The sequence below is a fragment of the Notolabrus celidotus genome, chromosome 11, assembly GCF_009762535.1.
Source record: "Notolabrus celidotus isolate fNotCel1 chromosome 11, fNotCel1.pri, whole genome shotgun sequence".
Classification (NCBI taxonomy): Eukaryota; Metazoa; Chordata; class Actinopteri; order Labriformes; family Labridae; genus Notolabrus; species Notolabrus celidotus.
In genome coordinates this window covers 23,540,666-23,556,662 of record NC_048282.1, presented here as the reverse complement: position 1 = coordinate 23,556,662, position 15,997 = coordinate 23,540,666, and the positions used below count along the sequence as shown (strand labels likewise).

General features: G+C 37.6%; 1 protein-coding gene across 2 annotated transcripts; it reads right to left on the bottom strand.

Moving 5' to 3' along the window:
• On the bottom strand, positions 1 to 13,555 carry LOC117820907 (periphilin-1). 2 transcript variants are annotated; one of them, XM_034694852.1, is made up of 8 exons: positions 13,370 to 13,555; positions 13,138 to 13,287; positions 11,567 to 11,647; positions 11,362 to 11,465; positions 10,997 to 11,196; positions 5,681 to 5,739; positions 1,836 to 1,994; positions 1 to 987 (listed from the first exon to the last, which is right to left on the bottom strand). In XM_034694852.1, exons 2-8 carry the CDS (start codon positions 13,174 to 13,176, stop codon positions 805 to 807), a joined length of 825 nt encoding a protein of 274 aa, XP_034550743.1. In that variant the 5' UTR covers positions 13,177 to 13,287; positions 13,370 to 13,555; the 3' UTR covers positions 1 to 804. The 2 variants fall into 2 exon arrangements, with proteins under 2 accessions (XP_034550743.1, XP_034550742.1); XM_034694851.1 differs by having other exon boundaries at positions 13,138 to 13,555.
• Between the last annotated feature and the right edge of the window lie 2,442 nt (positions 13,556 to 15,997).

The window sequence follows — 15,997 nt, the reverse complement described above, 5'->3', positions numbered from 1 at the left end:
TTCCACTTGAGTGTGTTACTTTACTGTAGAACGGCAGGTTTGCTCCGTACAGCAGTCTTTATTAAAAGTATAATTACACTCAGTGACTCCACACAGCATTAGAAACATTGAAAACATAACTGTCACTTCGCTCTGCGGTTGTTTTGTCTTCTGCCGTTACTTTCGCTTTAACCTCAAAGCTGATTAAATACTTAATGAACTTTCAGACTTTTATCTTGTAATGAAAGCTTATTGGAAACGGCTCAACACAGTCACATATTCAAATAAAATATGCAGGTTTTAGTGAGGATGGTGACGTTGGTCTGTTAATATGTTGTTGTTCAATTAAATAAAATGTGTGAAAGTCATTCAAATATAATCTGAATTCAGTTCTCCCTCTCGCCAACTCCTAGTTTTTACGCCAAGTTTTGTGCGCAAGCAACGTTTATAAATGAGACCCCAGCCCTGATCTGATGAGAGGTGGGCCTACACAATATAAGGCAAGTGGTCACAATGTTTGGCTGATCAAATATTATTTTTGACGTCTTCATAAGGATACTAACCAGTGTATTTATTTTTCATCACACTCTCAAAAATTAGAATCACAGTCGAACATGAAAATCACAAAGTTTCCTTTCCATCTCTGAAAAGTGTTTCTCACCGATCAACAAAAGGGGGACTTTGTCCAGGCAGCAACCAAGAAAGTAGGGGTTTATGTCCTCTACTAGAAAATACAAAAACAAACATGCGTCCATCCCTTGAAATAAAATTTGTTTACTGGTAGGAGTAATCAAAGGAAGATGGAGAATTCATATGTGAGTGTTTTCAGTGAGAAAGCTCCCTGGAGTCATAGTCCTCTATAAATTTCTCCATGGCCTCCACACAACGCTTGCCGATGTCCCTCAGGTTCTCCTGCAGCGACGATTGGATGGGACCCTCCAGGGACTGATCCTTTGCGATTAGCATCTTTGCGACAAGGCCAAACATTTCACATTCCTGATAGTAAACCTATAAAGACACATATCCAGGGTTTTAGAACAAATGCCACCAGAGTAAGAAATGAGATGGAGCGGGAAAATAGACAATCAGGAAGGAAAGTGGGAGTGTTGGTGACAGAGGCGTTACAATGAGCTGTGTGAGAGGTTTTGTCATGTGTTTCAAATTACCACTGACTGGATTAAAAGTCCACAGAGAATGATAGATGATGAGAGAACTGCTCCTCAGAATCTTGTGTGCCTGTATGCAGAGTTTTGTGGACATTTTTTTTACATCAGCTACCTGTTGCCAGACTGCCTCTCTCAGAATGCTTCTCTAATCCTGAAACCATGGAGATATGAAGGCAATCTTTTGTGTCTGGTGGGTGGAAACACACACACACTCACACTCACACACAAACATACAGTACACTCGCTCACAAACAGGCAGGCGATGAGCAGAGCATCATGTGATGTCTGTCACATTGAAGGCAGCATTAAAGCACGTGTTGGAGCCTCTTGTGATACAGGTAAGCCAGGATAAACAGCCTCACTTTGCATTTTTGCTCGGTTATATGACTGTAAATTGAACACCATAATTCGTGTCAAAGTATGAACAAGCCTTTCTTTTTCAGGGACTACAAAGTGAAGATAATAATGACAGTCAAATTGCCCCAGGCTCAGCATTTCAAAATTAATGTTTAGTCTACAGAAAACACTTTTTTTCCCCCTCTCTCATGTCTCCCAGCACTTTCCAAGATCTTTCCTCTGTCACTCTTTCTCTAATCCTACACTCCTTTATCTCTCTCCTTCCTCCATCTGTTTATTACTAACCCCCTTCTCCCAAGATATGAGTGCGTCTGTGTGGTGACACTCCCTTACCTCGTCTATTTCTCTCCTCTTCTGCTGGATGGCTCTGTCTCGTGCTACAGTCTGGCTGGCAGTCGAAGGGGGGTCCCTTTCTCGGCTCCGTTCTCTTTCTCTGCTCTTGCTCCCCCTGTGATCTCGCTCCCTGCTTTGGTTCCTGTCGCTGTGGTAAACCTGCAAAGGGAAACGAGGCAAGAGTTGGAAGGGATTAATCAGACAGTTGGCCAAAAAACATGGGTGCAAACACTGATGATGACTGAGCTGCTGATGACTAAAGTGAGGCTCCACATGTCGACTTGACACACTGAAGCAAGGGAATAATGAGTTCAGAATTTGTCCTGGCTGCATATGTATCAAGTGTAAAACGTGTAAAGTAAAGGGCTGTCGATGGGTGTTAAGTAGTGAAAGTTAAACTGTAACAAATGCTTTAGTTTTTAAAGGTAACATACAGTATATATTTTAGGGAAATACTTTCTTAGTAGTTTTAAATGTTATAAAATGAATCATAGCTCAGATTGAGAGAAAGACTTGTCGCAAGATCTCCCAGAATTTTCAACCCAAATTCCAAAAGAGCTGAAACATGTTCATAAACACACATTTTACCCTACATTTAAATGGAAATAGTATAAAGATAACAAATTGAAAGATAAAACTTTTTTTTTTTTTTTTATCTTGTGAAAAAATGCATTCTTATTTTACATTTGATGTCAGCAACAGGTTTTAAAACCGTTGGGACAGGGGACAGGATTACTGTTGTGTTCTTTGAGTAACACTGAAAACATTAAGGAACAGAGGAGAGCAGTTTCTGGAGTTCTGAAAGTTAAATGTTGTCCCATTCTTGCCTGATATAGGATTTCAGTTTGGGGTCCCCTTTCTCGGAATTTTCGTGTCATGACGCACCAAATGTTTTTAATAGGTGATTTGGGACTGCAGGCAGGACAGTTTAGCACCTGGACCCTTCTACTACTTAGCCATGCAGTTGTAATGCATGCAAAAAGTAGTTTGGCATCTTCATGCTGTATTATGTAAGGTCATCCCTGAAAAAGGCATCATCAGGATGTCAGAATAGCCTGTATAAATTGTTTAGCATTAATAATACCTTCCCAGATATGTAAGCTAGTCACTTATTATACTTACAGTGGTGGAAAAAAGTTTTCGGACACCCCAAATATTGCATTGAGAATCACTCTTAGGTCTTCAAGTGCAATTTCTTTTAGTCCAGTTAGAGCCAGGTTTATTTATTTGTTGTTCAGTTTTGAACACGTTCTCTGTTATTTGTTGACTTTGATACCAACAATGTTGAGAACTGACATATTGAAACTGTCAAGAATTTAGCTTTGTTAGTTTTTCTTGTAAACAATAAGATAAGATAAGATAAGATAAGATATTACTTTATTGATCCCCGGGGGGGGAAATTCAGTTATTGCAGCAACCCAGACATAAGTACAATCAAGAAGAAGTTTAAATAAAAAAAATAAAAATAGATAAATAAAGATAAAATACAATTTAGATATATACAATGTTTCAAATGGAATTTAGATAAAATAGCAGTAATTACAGGCAGTATTAAAAATGTTTCAGGAATGACAGATTGACATGGTGTGATTATGGTTGGTAATGACAGATTAATCAATAAAAAAATAAATATGGGTATGTAATATGACCGTAAGTTGTAGTAAACTATAATAATGTAATATAACATAATATAATATGGTAAAGATAATTATATAATTCAATGTAATAAAAAAAATGTATTTGTTTGTGTCTGTCTAATGCTTGAAACACAAAAAAAATTTTTCCTCAAATATTTCATGACAATTTTTGAGATTGCCTACAATTTTAAGGGTGTCCGAAAACTTATTTTCCACCACTGTATTTGTATTCCATTTTAATTTCTATATTTTTATTTTACCAAATTTCCCCCCAGCGATCAATAAAGTAATATCTTATGTTATCTTATCTTATCTTATCTTATCTTATCTTATCTTATCTTATCTTATACCATCAGGGATGCTGGCCTCATAACTGTGAACACATTTATTTTTATTTTCATGTAGGGTTTAAATTATTTGCAAACCATCAAACTTTGTTTTTATCAATATGTAACACAGCATCAAAACTCTTATGAAATTGGGGTTGTATTGGCCAGAACACACTGTACCAGAACTGGTTGCTCCCAAAGGGATTGATGAAGTTGTTTAATATAATTCACCAAAACCCCCTAATAGGGCTACCATAATCAGTAATTCTGTATAAATAATGGATCAAATGTATCCATGTAATGTGAGAGCAAGCACTTGTTGTGACCAACTCCCAAAGAATAAATAACCCAAAGTACTTTCCCACAGCCCTGACCACAGTTTAAGTGCCCTTCAACTCATTGTTTTAGTTTTACAACTCACAACTTCAGCGTTTTGGTCGACTCTCACCACTTTAATCAGTGTTCTCTCCAGATGTGAAAGATGCTTTTGATGAAAAAGCTAGAAGAACCAACAATAGATTACTTTGTGTTGCGCAAACAGCTGCAGTTAGTGGTGAACTGCTAATATAGTGGAGCTTTTAGCAGAAGAGAAGCCAGATATTTCCATCAGGAGTTGGTAGATAAAACAAACACTGAACACAACAAAACAGACAGCTACATTGTTCATAACCAAAACATGACTCCAAATGAATGTTAATATTCTCTTACAATTTACAATGGAAGTTGGTATTTTCAATTAATACAGCTAGCTTCTGAGGAGGCAGTTGTCTGAGTTGTTTGAGGTCATCAAGGGGAGCTGGAGCAAGCTGTAAACAAATATATTGCAGAGCCTACGTGAAGCATCTGGCCTGCTGTTAAACATGTTGGTAAAGGATTAATAAAAGGGGAACTGCATTTTTTTTTACTTTTTAATGTAATGAGCAATCAAAATGAAATTTAGTGCTATCTAAGAAAGGCACTACTTCACCCACAAAGCGCCCAAAGAAGCCTTTTAGAAAACAGCACCAAAAAATGTAATTGCTGCATGAGCGAATTACTTATCCTGATTATATTTTAGGAGATTTGCATAATCTTAATTGTGAAACTTTTTTAATCAAGCTAGTTGATTATAAAAGCATGACTCTTGAACAGTAATTTTTGAAGTGATAAATAATACTGAGAAGTTATTTTGGTCAATGTTTCTGTTGTGCTCACAGCCACACAGCTCACAGACTGAAGAACAGCACCAGGAAACATTTGTTACCAACATACAAAGATGATTGGGTCGATGTCTACTTTTAATTCTAGTCTTTAAAATTTTCAGGCATTATTTAATGCGTCTTCTTGCACAACACAACACTGATAAGAATATTGAAAATCTGACAGGAGGAAATCATTATTTTATTTTTCACTTTAGCTACACTGCAGCAGTGAGCAGCTGTGATTCATCATGTGCTGCTCTGCTCCTTGTTGTGTTCAGGTCAGCCAAGAAATGTGTGTGATCATCTGATTTCAGTTTTTCTCCAGCACCTGGGCTGTTTGCATTAAGCTCAGTCTGTTTCAGCTGTGAGCTAATGCACAAACAAGAACAGCATCTGCAGTGCAGATACGAATGACAAATTAATTGCACAATAATTGATAGTTGCAGCTGTCATTTGATGTTTGATATGGTTGTATTTTTGCAAATGATAGAAAATGGCATTCAAATGAAATCCCTGTCGTATTCAATCTTCCGAATAAAATTGCATAAACCTCTCCAGAAACAACATGCACTTTTTTGTAAGACGCATGTTTACATGAATCAGTTGTAGATGAATGATAAGACAGTACTTCATATGTTTCCAGATTTAATAACATAAAAGGAGAATCAGAAGAGGCAAAGCAGTGCTTGTGAACTTACAGTGAACTGTGTGTCCTTGTCTCTGCTGGAAGTGGTCCTCGGTAAGAAAGGTCTGCTAGCTGGAAAACAGACAAACCCCCACAGTCAACACAACACAACATAAAAACTGTGCGCAATCTGTGGCTATAAATACATGTTACAGGGCTCTCCTATTCCTCTACCATGCCTCTAGGTACTCTTTAAGATCTCTACGCATATCTTTAGGTCACCCTTGATGTTTGAAACCACCTAATCATGCTCTCTCTTCAGCCTCATGTTCAGAAAATGTTCTCAGAGCTTAAAATCAATCCATCCTTAAACTGAATCCACTAATATTTTTGATTTTGGCATCACTAAGCTGGTCGACAGGATCCTATGCGAAGCAACAGTTCTGTTATGGATCATTATATACTGCTGGCTAGTCTCTCCCTCTCCTTTTTTTTTCTCTCTCCCTCTCTTTTTCTCTCACTCTCTTATACACACAAATCAGCGATGAGTCACCATCATCGCACCATCACTCAGGCACACACAAAAAACCTGTTCCACACTCACACATACACAAACACACACCTCCACAGTGCTGCAGTGTGCGCACACATACAGTGCCTGAGTGCAAGAGAAGATGAAAACATACAGTACCAACAGCTCAGTCGTTAAAAACAGCACAACACACAACAACACTTTATAACCAGGAAAAGAACAACAAAAACAGGGACTTCACAGATAGTTGAAAACCAAGGCAACATAATTGTAACAGATATTAAATCCCACTTGTTTACTCCCATCCTCCTTTCACGAACAAATGATGAGGTCATTCTCAACTATATAATTTATCTTCACGTTGCTCAATTTCACTCTGTACATGAGACATACTGTGTGCAATGCCTGAGCTACTATCAGTTCTCTGTGAGAGCGTTGTCATAATCCATATATTGAGCCCAGGAAAAGCTTCTTTGTGACGAACATTACATAACACTGGTTTGGTTGCTACCAGAGAGTGACTACCTATCAACCAACAGATAGCACCATGAGCAAAAGCCCTCAAAATATACTTGTAGTGCAAAGTGTGCATGAAAATGTGCATGCGTCTGCCTCTGCTTGCCTATACTGCCACCCAATGGTCACTTGATGAAGTACAACAAAGTACTGTAAAGCTTATTAAGAACAAACAGTGCAATGATGGCCAGATGATCCCCAGACACCAACAATAAATTGAATCTTCAATTACATTTGAGTGTTCTATTTTGGTTGGGGAGGTATAAAAGGGTTATTTATTTATGTAAGCCTTGGATCATTGTACTGAAGCATATTGTGTTCACATGAGAAAAAAATTCTGCTCTGTTTTTCTGAATTAATGAGTTCATTATCTCGGATTCCTGAATTAACAAGTTTATTATCTCGGAATTAGTGTTCTGTTTTTTGTGATTTAAAAAAAAAATCTGGTCTGTTTGTCTGAACTAACAAGTTAATTATCTCGGAATTACGAGAATAGTGTTCTGTTTTTCTGAATTTAAAAGAAAAATCTGCTCTGTTTTTCTGAATTAACGAAATACCTCTATAGTAAAATCCCAGTAGCATGCCAAGGCCACACAAGGAAGTAAACATATCCCAGTTGTTCAGTTTAATCCAGTTTTATTTTGCTCTGGGTTTAGGACATTGGGAGATGATTGTGTCTAACTAACATGTCTTTGTTCATGCCAATAAAGCAAATTTGAATTGAATTGGTATTGTGATTAGCTTGTCAATTTTGCGCAGGCACCTGAGGACTCTGCAGCTGTTTAAATGTTAGGCTTGTTCTGAGAAAAACAGAGCAGATTTTTTTTTATTCAGAAAAGCAGAACACTTTTCTCATAATTCTGAGATAATTAACTCGCTAATTCAGAAATTCCTAAATAATTAACTCAGTAAAACAATTCTCATGTGAACGCAATACGCTTCAGTACAATTGTACGACAGCAGCAGTAATGGAACCCACATGTGCCTGTGTCTTTGTATCACTTTGCAGTACATTTGCAAGAGAGGTTGAATGTGTTTTTCTGTTTACACACTCAAAATGTACGCAGTGCTATGTATAGTAAAGCTAAAGATGATCACAATAACTATGTTGACACTACATGTAGTCTCTGCTGACCCAGGTGAAGAGGTGGAGTTGAGGCGGACTCATAGCCTCCTGGCAAACAACTGCAAAAAATGCCATACTTTCTTTCAACTCAGCATAAAATAAAAAATACATGGTCCATACAGCGTGTACAAATAAATAAATGAGCTACATGTCAGAAACTGTTCTTTTGAACCAGCCTGTAAACATGTTTAATGCTGCTGTAAAAATGGGCATTTTCTCAGGGGACTTAATGTGGTTTCTTTGCTGTTGTAGCCAGCCTCAGGTGGACATTCTGGGAACTGCAGTACACTACCAGTCAAAAGATTGGACAAACCTTCTCATGCAATGGTTTTTATTTATTTTAATTATTTCCAACATTGTAGATTAATACTGAATCCAATGCAACAGTATTCAAGTCAGGCTATCCATTGTGTACTAACCCTACCTCTGAACAACACAACTGATAGTCTCAAACACATTAAGAAGTTAAGTCATTCTACAAATGAACTCTTGACAAGGCTCATGTTAATTAGAAACCATTCCAGGAGACCACTTCATGAAGCAGACTGAGAGAATACCACAAGAGGGGAAAGCTGTCATGAAAGAAAAGGGGGCTACTTTACAGAATCTAAAATATAAATCATTTTCTGGTTTGTTCTGTATATGTTCTTTTATAGTTTTGATGTCTTTGGTATTAATCTACAGTGTTTCAAATAATTAAAATAAATACAAACCCTTGAATGAGAAGGTATTTCCAAACTTTTGACTGGTAGTGTATGCTAACACCACGATTAACAGGTAATAGCTCAGCATTAGGGGAAATACATTTCATTACGGAGAATCAGATAACAATGTTTATACTCAGTAATGTCATAACTGTATAAAAGAGGATATAAACAGCAGCCTTTTAGCGTAACAGATGTAAACTGAAAGAGGAAGTCTGGATGCATCAAAAACAAAGAATCCAGACTACTAGCGGAGCTATTTAACAATTTATATATATATTTGTTTTCTATTCCAAGCAAAAACCTGCCTAAAATAACTGACAAGTATACATATAGTAAGGTCCCAGACTATTAGCCTAGCTAATATTACAGTATTTTGTTGAGCAGGTTGTCTAGCAGCAGGTGCTTTTACCCCACAGACATTTTGACATTTCACTGAAGGAAAAGCAGGTGCATCTAATAATACTAACAATGTATTAAAGCATAATCAATTTGTGTATTTGCGGCTGTGTCTATATGGCCCAACAGAAAAATTATGTTTTTATTCTAACATCCAAATAGAGTAAGGGTACTTTCTGTGCCACCTCAAAAGTACTTACTTCAGTACTACTTTAAGTTAATCTTCCCCCTAAAAAGCCCCTGCTTGGGGGGTAGTACTTTTCAAAGGTCCCAGGGCTTTTGGAGGGCAGGGCCTTCAATGCTGAATGTGTCAGATTGGTTGATTAACTGTAGTGTTATTCCGTCCGCCGTCCACGATAACATCACACACACATCTGTGATTCACTTGATTTCTCTTCCTTTCATTTGTTCTATCTTTTTTGTATGTGTGTGTACTTTTCAAAAGAAGAAGAAACTGTGATTCACTTGATTTAGCAGCTTCTCTCAGCCCATAGCGAATGCGCCTCTCCCGGTGTTATGGTTTTAAAAGTGACCCTGTAAACTGGAGACCTTAATAATAATAATAATACATTTTATTTTGGGCGCCTTTCAAATCACCCAAGGTCACCTTACAGATAATAAAAACAGACATCATTAAAACATCATACAAACAAACAAACAAACAAACCTTCAGCTGAACGTGTCAGTGTTTGTGGAGTTTACACAGCTGTTGAAAAACAGAGGGAGTTCCTGGGAATGCAAACTATTTTATTTTTTTAATTAAGATTTCAAAATGTCCTCATCACATATTTAATGATCGTTTAAAGATGTTTATGAGGGATGCATCCGGCTGAAAATCGGCAGCTAACAGGGTCGCTATTTAAACCAAAACACCGGCCAATCTCTGCCACGGCTTTTTGAGTTAAAAAGGATTTTAAAGCCGTGTTGAAACGTCTTTGCTACTCGCGCTTATCTCCTCTCACGTGTTGATTCAGTGAATCCATCTGTGATGAAATATAGCACCATCTAAAACAACGCAAACAGGCTAACTGTTGTGTTGCTCATAATGATACCTGCCTGTCCGTCTGCTTCTATGGTGTCATCTGTGATGAATGGCATTTGTCTTTGTTGTACTGCACTCTAATGGTCTGGTGGTGTAGTGCATTTACTTTTTTTTCCTCCATATGTCACTGGCCTGATTTGCAAAAACTATCTTCAGCCTTCAGCCCGCGGTCGAAACGCAGACAACAATGGGGGCACAGGAACCTTTTAGTTCAGGTTAAAATAGTTCTGGGGGCTAAAAGACCTCGGAACTCTTGGTCAAAATGTACCTTTTGTTTAACAATCTTGGATTTGATACATTTATAGGGTTTGGTAAAGTCCTGTCACTTCACACATGACAACAACGCCACTGCAACAGATGACCTTTTGTGTTTTTGTAAAGCATTTCATCACATCTTACAAATGTATCAAATGTTGTGCCCTCTTCCATAAGATATTGGGCTGTCAAAAAGCTTGTCATAGTTCTTGTCTATACTTAATGCACTCACTGTACTCATGCATTTAAAAAAGCCTGCACCTGGGTCCTTCATTTCAACCAGCACCACCAAACAAAAGCATCAGTGTGGACACCTGGGCACAGTGAGTACAGAAGGTGGTTTGATACGATAAGAGGTCAAGACTGTGTCATATTTGCATGTACTTTGGGAACATTTCTTGGTGTGCCTCACTGTGTGCACTGTTGAAATGCATCCATATGAAAATCAGGCAGAAAACAGCCTCCTACACAGTTTTGTTTAAACCTTGTAATGTTACATCAAGGAGCTTAATCCATAAAATAGCAACCATTATGAACTTTTGTCAAAGTCTTGAAGCACCTGATTGTTTATAATACTTCAAGATGAGTAAAAATAATCTGTGTTTATTATAACTGGGATGAGGGATGTCTGGGTCAATTCGCTTGGACAGCTACCTCCGCGACCCGACCCTGGATAAACGGAATTAAATGGATGGATGGATGGATGGATGGATGGATGGATGGATGGATGGATGGATGGATGGATGGATGGATGGATGGATGGATAACTGTATTATAGCTGTTTTCACAGACTGTTACTGCCAACATTAACTTACTGCTTTGTTTTGGAGGTGAACTCCCTTCAGCGCTCTCTCTTGGTTCGTACCAGTCCTTCTCCTTCTCTCGCTCCCGTTCCCTCGGTGTAGAGGGGTGGAGTTTAGGCTTGAAATAATCTCTTCGGTGGAAGTAACCTCGGTGGCCGGAGTGGTGGTACTTCTGGTTGCTAAAGCCAGGTTTGTAGAAGGAGTGGTGTTCCCTGCATCATATGATTCAAGAAGGAAAAACTGTTCTATAAGAGCCAGAATCACTCTTAATCTAATAGTGAATACTTTGCAGGTGAGTTAGTTTGGGGAAGAGGAAGTTATTATTTTGTGAAGGGGAACACACAAAGTGCAATCTGTTTTTAATCTGTCAGTCTTACCGATGTTTGTAGAACTGCCCTGGAAACTTTGGTTTGTGAGAACCTGACATCCATGCCCTCGGTCTGGATGGACTTCTTACTCTTCTGATGACTCTCTTTTCATCCTGAATCAATGAGGGGGAAACCGCTTTGTTTAACTGTTCAACTTTACAAAGAGATGTGCCTCCATTACCAGATAAATTGACAAACAAACAAACAAATGTACCTGAGAGGGAATCCCAGAGCTGTCAATGGGCCTCATGTCAACAGCCTCCTCACCGAGCTCCCTGTGTCTCGCCATGGAGCCCTAGAGGGGAGACAGAATTATGTTAATCTCAGTTGTTTTGATGCTACAGAAGGGGTTCCCAAACTTTTCAGCCAGCAACCCCCAAAATATAGGTGCCAAAGACTCTTGATCCCCACTGTCCCTCAAAGTGATTTAATGTGGCTTCACTTAGCTGGTCTGCAGAAAATGACCCTACCTATATGAGCATGTGGCTGTGTTTCCTGTGCCGTTATGAATTAACCTACTGCTACTGATGGTTTTGATAGTTAACTGTTCACTAACCCTAAACTTATGAGTCATTTGGGACAAAGAAAGGCAGAAAACTCATTACATTTTGTATTTTCAAGGTTATGTTTCAAGTTTAGCTACTATTTTTGTCATTATTTATTACTATAATGGGTAAAATGTACTATTTTTAGATCACTTTTGTCATTCAATTTTTTTTATTGCATTTTTTTCAGTGTTCTTTTGTTCAGCACAAGTTGACAAATTATATCTAATTAATACAAAAAAACAAAAGAGAAAAACAAAGAGAAGAAAAATAAATAAAAATAAAAAAAAAATACAATAATAATAATAATAATAATAATAATAATAATATTTTTTAAAAACTTTTTAAAAAATCATTCTGGAAAACATTTCACAACCCCCCATTTGTGTCTCGCAACTTTTGGAACCCCTGCGCTACAGAATATGCAAGTATCAAGGCTGAAGAAATTGTTTCAGTAGAAAAAGAAAAAGAACAACCCATTTATGGAATTTCATTTTTTACATTAACACCAATAACTTTTCCAAATAATTGTATCTTTCATTTTGGTTTATAAGGCATACAAAATGAGCAAAAAGTTGTTTTTCCTGTTTCTCAACTTGTTAAAGATTCAACAAATGATGTGCTATATTTGCAAATAAACATCAGCCTGACATTTCCAGTTGTCATAAAATATAATACTTATCTGTTTGGACAGAGCTGTGTTGATTGCGCATTGTACTGAAGTGTATTGCGTTCACGTGAAAAATAAATAATAAAAAAATCTGCTCTGTTTTTCTGAATAAACGAGTTAATTATCTCGGAATAATGAGAAAAGTTTTTGTAAGTAAAAAAAAAAAAAAAGTTATCTGTTTTTCTGAATTAACGAGTTAATTCAGAAAAACAGAGCAGATTTGTTTTATTTTTAGAAAAATAGAACACTTTTCTCATAATTCCGAGATAATTAACTCGTTAATTAATTCAGAAAAATAGAGCAGATTTTTTTTTCTCATCTGAACGCAATACGCATTGTAATCTACTTGGATGTTACTTTTTATTCCCTTGCTCTGTAATCTTTATAACACATTTATTATGAGTCCTGTTGCTCTCCTGTCCTGGCCATAGGTCCTTGCTCTTGTTCAACCGGACTGTCTTTGGTCATACGAGAGGGCGGGTCATCGGACTGTCAATCAGAGCGCACTCCAAGCCTCTGAGAGAACTGTCAGTGCCGTGCCAGTCCTTTAAATCCGTGAAATGGTTTTACCTTGCTCTGAAGTGCGTCCTGAGGAGATGCATGATCCATGTTTGTATGCTCGCTGCGTCGTTCCCTCTGTTTGAATGGACTTGGTTTCTGTCTTCAGTCCAGCAGAACAGGAAGCGTGTGCAACCTCTCAAATTACTCTCGTTGGCACATCTGTAAAGAGGAATATTTGCATGTCTGTCTCCCTCGCAGTTTACTTCTCGACAGACAGTCGACGGAAGTTTGATAGGTTTACCGGGAAGTTGGATATGTCACGCGTTGACAAGTAAAACCTGCTTTCTCGCTGATTCATGCAGGACAATCTGAACGCAACATAGCTTTACTTCCTCTTTCTCCAGTCCCCCAATCAGATGAGGCTTCAGCCATAAAAACTTATCAAAACCGAAAACAGTCGAGATGTCCTCATGTGTACGCGCAGGCGCAGTTCACCATACATTCTGCCACCTGCTTACACCTTGGTTAACCTGTGTTACTAGTCCATATAATGTTAGTGTGTGTTTAAAGGCGGCGCAGTACATTGACAGTTTGAACTAATAATTGAAGGTACTTCTTCAAGATTTTTAATTACACATTATTGAAACTTCAAATATTAAACATAGTTCCACAATATTCCCAAAAATGTTCAAATATCTTAAAATCTTGACCACAATATACATGATAAATACTTTTGTTTAATGCCTTAAATGTAAAATCCATGATTTTTCAGGAAGTATGTTGTCAAACTTTCTTTGTAAATTGTATATTAATTTGAGTTTATTTGATTAGGACAATGCACATAAATCAACATTTCAACAGTGTGCCTCAATGTTAATATGCCGGCACACAGTGTAGGTTTGAAAATGTTCAATGTTTAAAATATTATACTTTCTGACTATATTGCAATAATGGAAGTTGAGAGGTTTCCTGTCTAAAATTTTGATGGTCTTCTTAAAGAGAGACTTGATGGGTTGTAAAGTGCTGGCTGTTTTGTGTGACCAAGTTGAAAACAATATGTGATATGAGAAAATATCATTGCGTGCATGTAGGCTTTTGCTGACTTTGAAGTGAGAAAAGGTTTATATCTTCAAGTTGAATTCAAAATCATTTTAAAAAGCGAGTGTTGCAATGCATATGAAACCCTATCTGTTAGCCCCTCACTGCTTCCCTGCTTTATATATAGTGCCCCCAATAACCCAGTGGATCCCCCCCCACACACACAAACACCCACACACACACACACACAAACACACACACACACACACACGCACACACACACACACACACACACACACACACACACACACACACTCACACATGTTGTTGAAATATTTTTAGGAAACCTAGAAATGCTGGTAATCTGGCTTTTTGCAGATACAGGGAGCGGCCAGCACCCCTAACTGCTAATCTGATGATTCAGGGTGAGTCTGCCCCAAAATCTTAAACCATGATTGGCTAACTGACCTTTTCAGAGCTGGGACTTATGTTGAAATCAACTGTTTAGTCTGTGTTGCAACAGGCTGTTATCAGATTTACATGCATTTAAATGTATCACCCTTATCATTTAGAACAGGACACAAACTAACACACAGCACGGCATGGAGGGAATTTGACTGGAAGATCCAAACGCGGTATTTTAATACTCCTTCTATCATTTCCAAATACAATAATACATCTGAGTTGTGCTGGAGGGGTTGTGGGTTAATCGGGGTCTCTACCCATATATTTTGGGATTGCCCAAAATGTATTGATTTTTGGAAAAATATTCAAAAAGAACTTAAACAAATCCTGGGTATCAAATTTGTTTTAAATCCTTCTTTCGTTATATTGGGCATAGCCCCTGATAACATTAATGACAGAGACTTAGTGTACTTACTAAGAATTTTGCTTTTAATAGCCAAAAAAACAATTCCAACATTCTGGTTAAATCCGCTACCTCCCAGCATTACACAATGGAGAGGCAGAGTTAAAGCTGTCTTTATCATGGAGAAAAACACTGCAAGGTTACAGCTGAAGACAAACAGGTTTTTCAATACATGGGCACCAGTGATACAGGCAATGCCTGAGCTCTAATCACCTCTTGAATTTTATTTATTGATTTGATTTGATTTGATTTGATTTGAGTTATTCATTTCAGTTCCATTTTACCTTGAATACACTTGTGTAATGTACACTATAACCAATGAATGTATAATGTGAAATACAATGATAAGAATGTAGTCACAAATATTTTAGATGTAGGAAATTGTCTCATTAATGATATAAAGATTAAGTGTAAAGGGAATTCAACAAGCACACTTACAGGCTGTATGTGTGCTTGTTGTGTGACGATTGAAAAAATAATAAATAAAAAGTTCAACAAAAAAAAAATGTTGCACCCTCTCTTTTGTTTGCACCTTAACTTGTAAGTTTGGACATAAAACTTAAATATATAATCCCAAATAATGCATATGTTGTTTATGTGTTGTGTAACTTTCAAAAGTTATAAATATGCAGATGAATAGACCATCTGTATGAATCTGAAATGTAAGTAGTTAAAGTAGATATGATCGGGGGTTCATGTGTGCTCATATACGTCATGCAATCATGGCGAGTCAGTGCCACGGTTTGGGCACCCCAGTCAAAAAGGTCTGGCTCCACCCCTGCCTTTAGTCAACATTTATTTCAGGTAAATAATATTAATATATTTGACTAGTAAAGAGACCATTGTGGGATGGGCCTCCTCCTCTGAGTGATAGTATGAATTAGGGGCAGACTGACAGAAACAGTGTGTAAAAGAAAGGGTGAGGCCGTCAACTCCTGACATCCCTTCCAGGGCTTTAGTGTTCTATCTCCACCCACTGTCTCCACCCATTACACATTCTCCTCTATGGAACGAGGGGGAGAA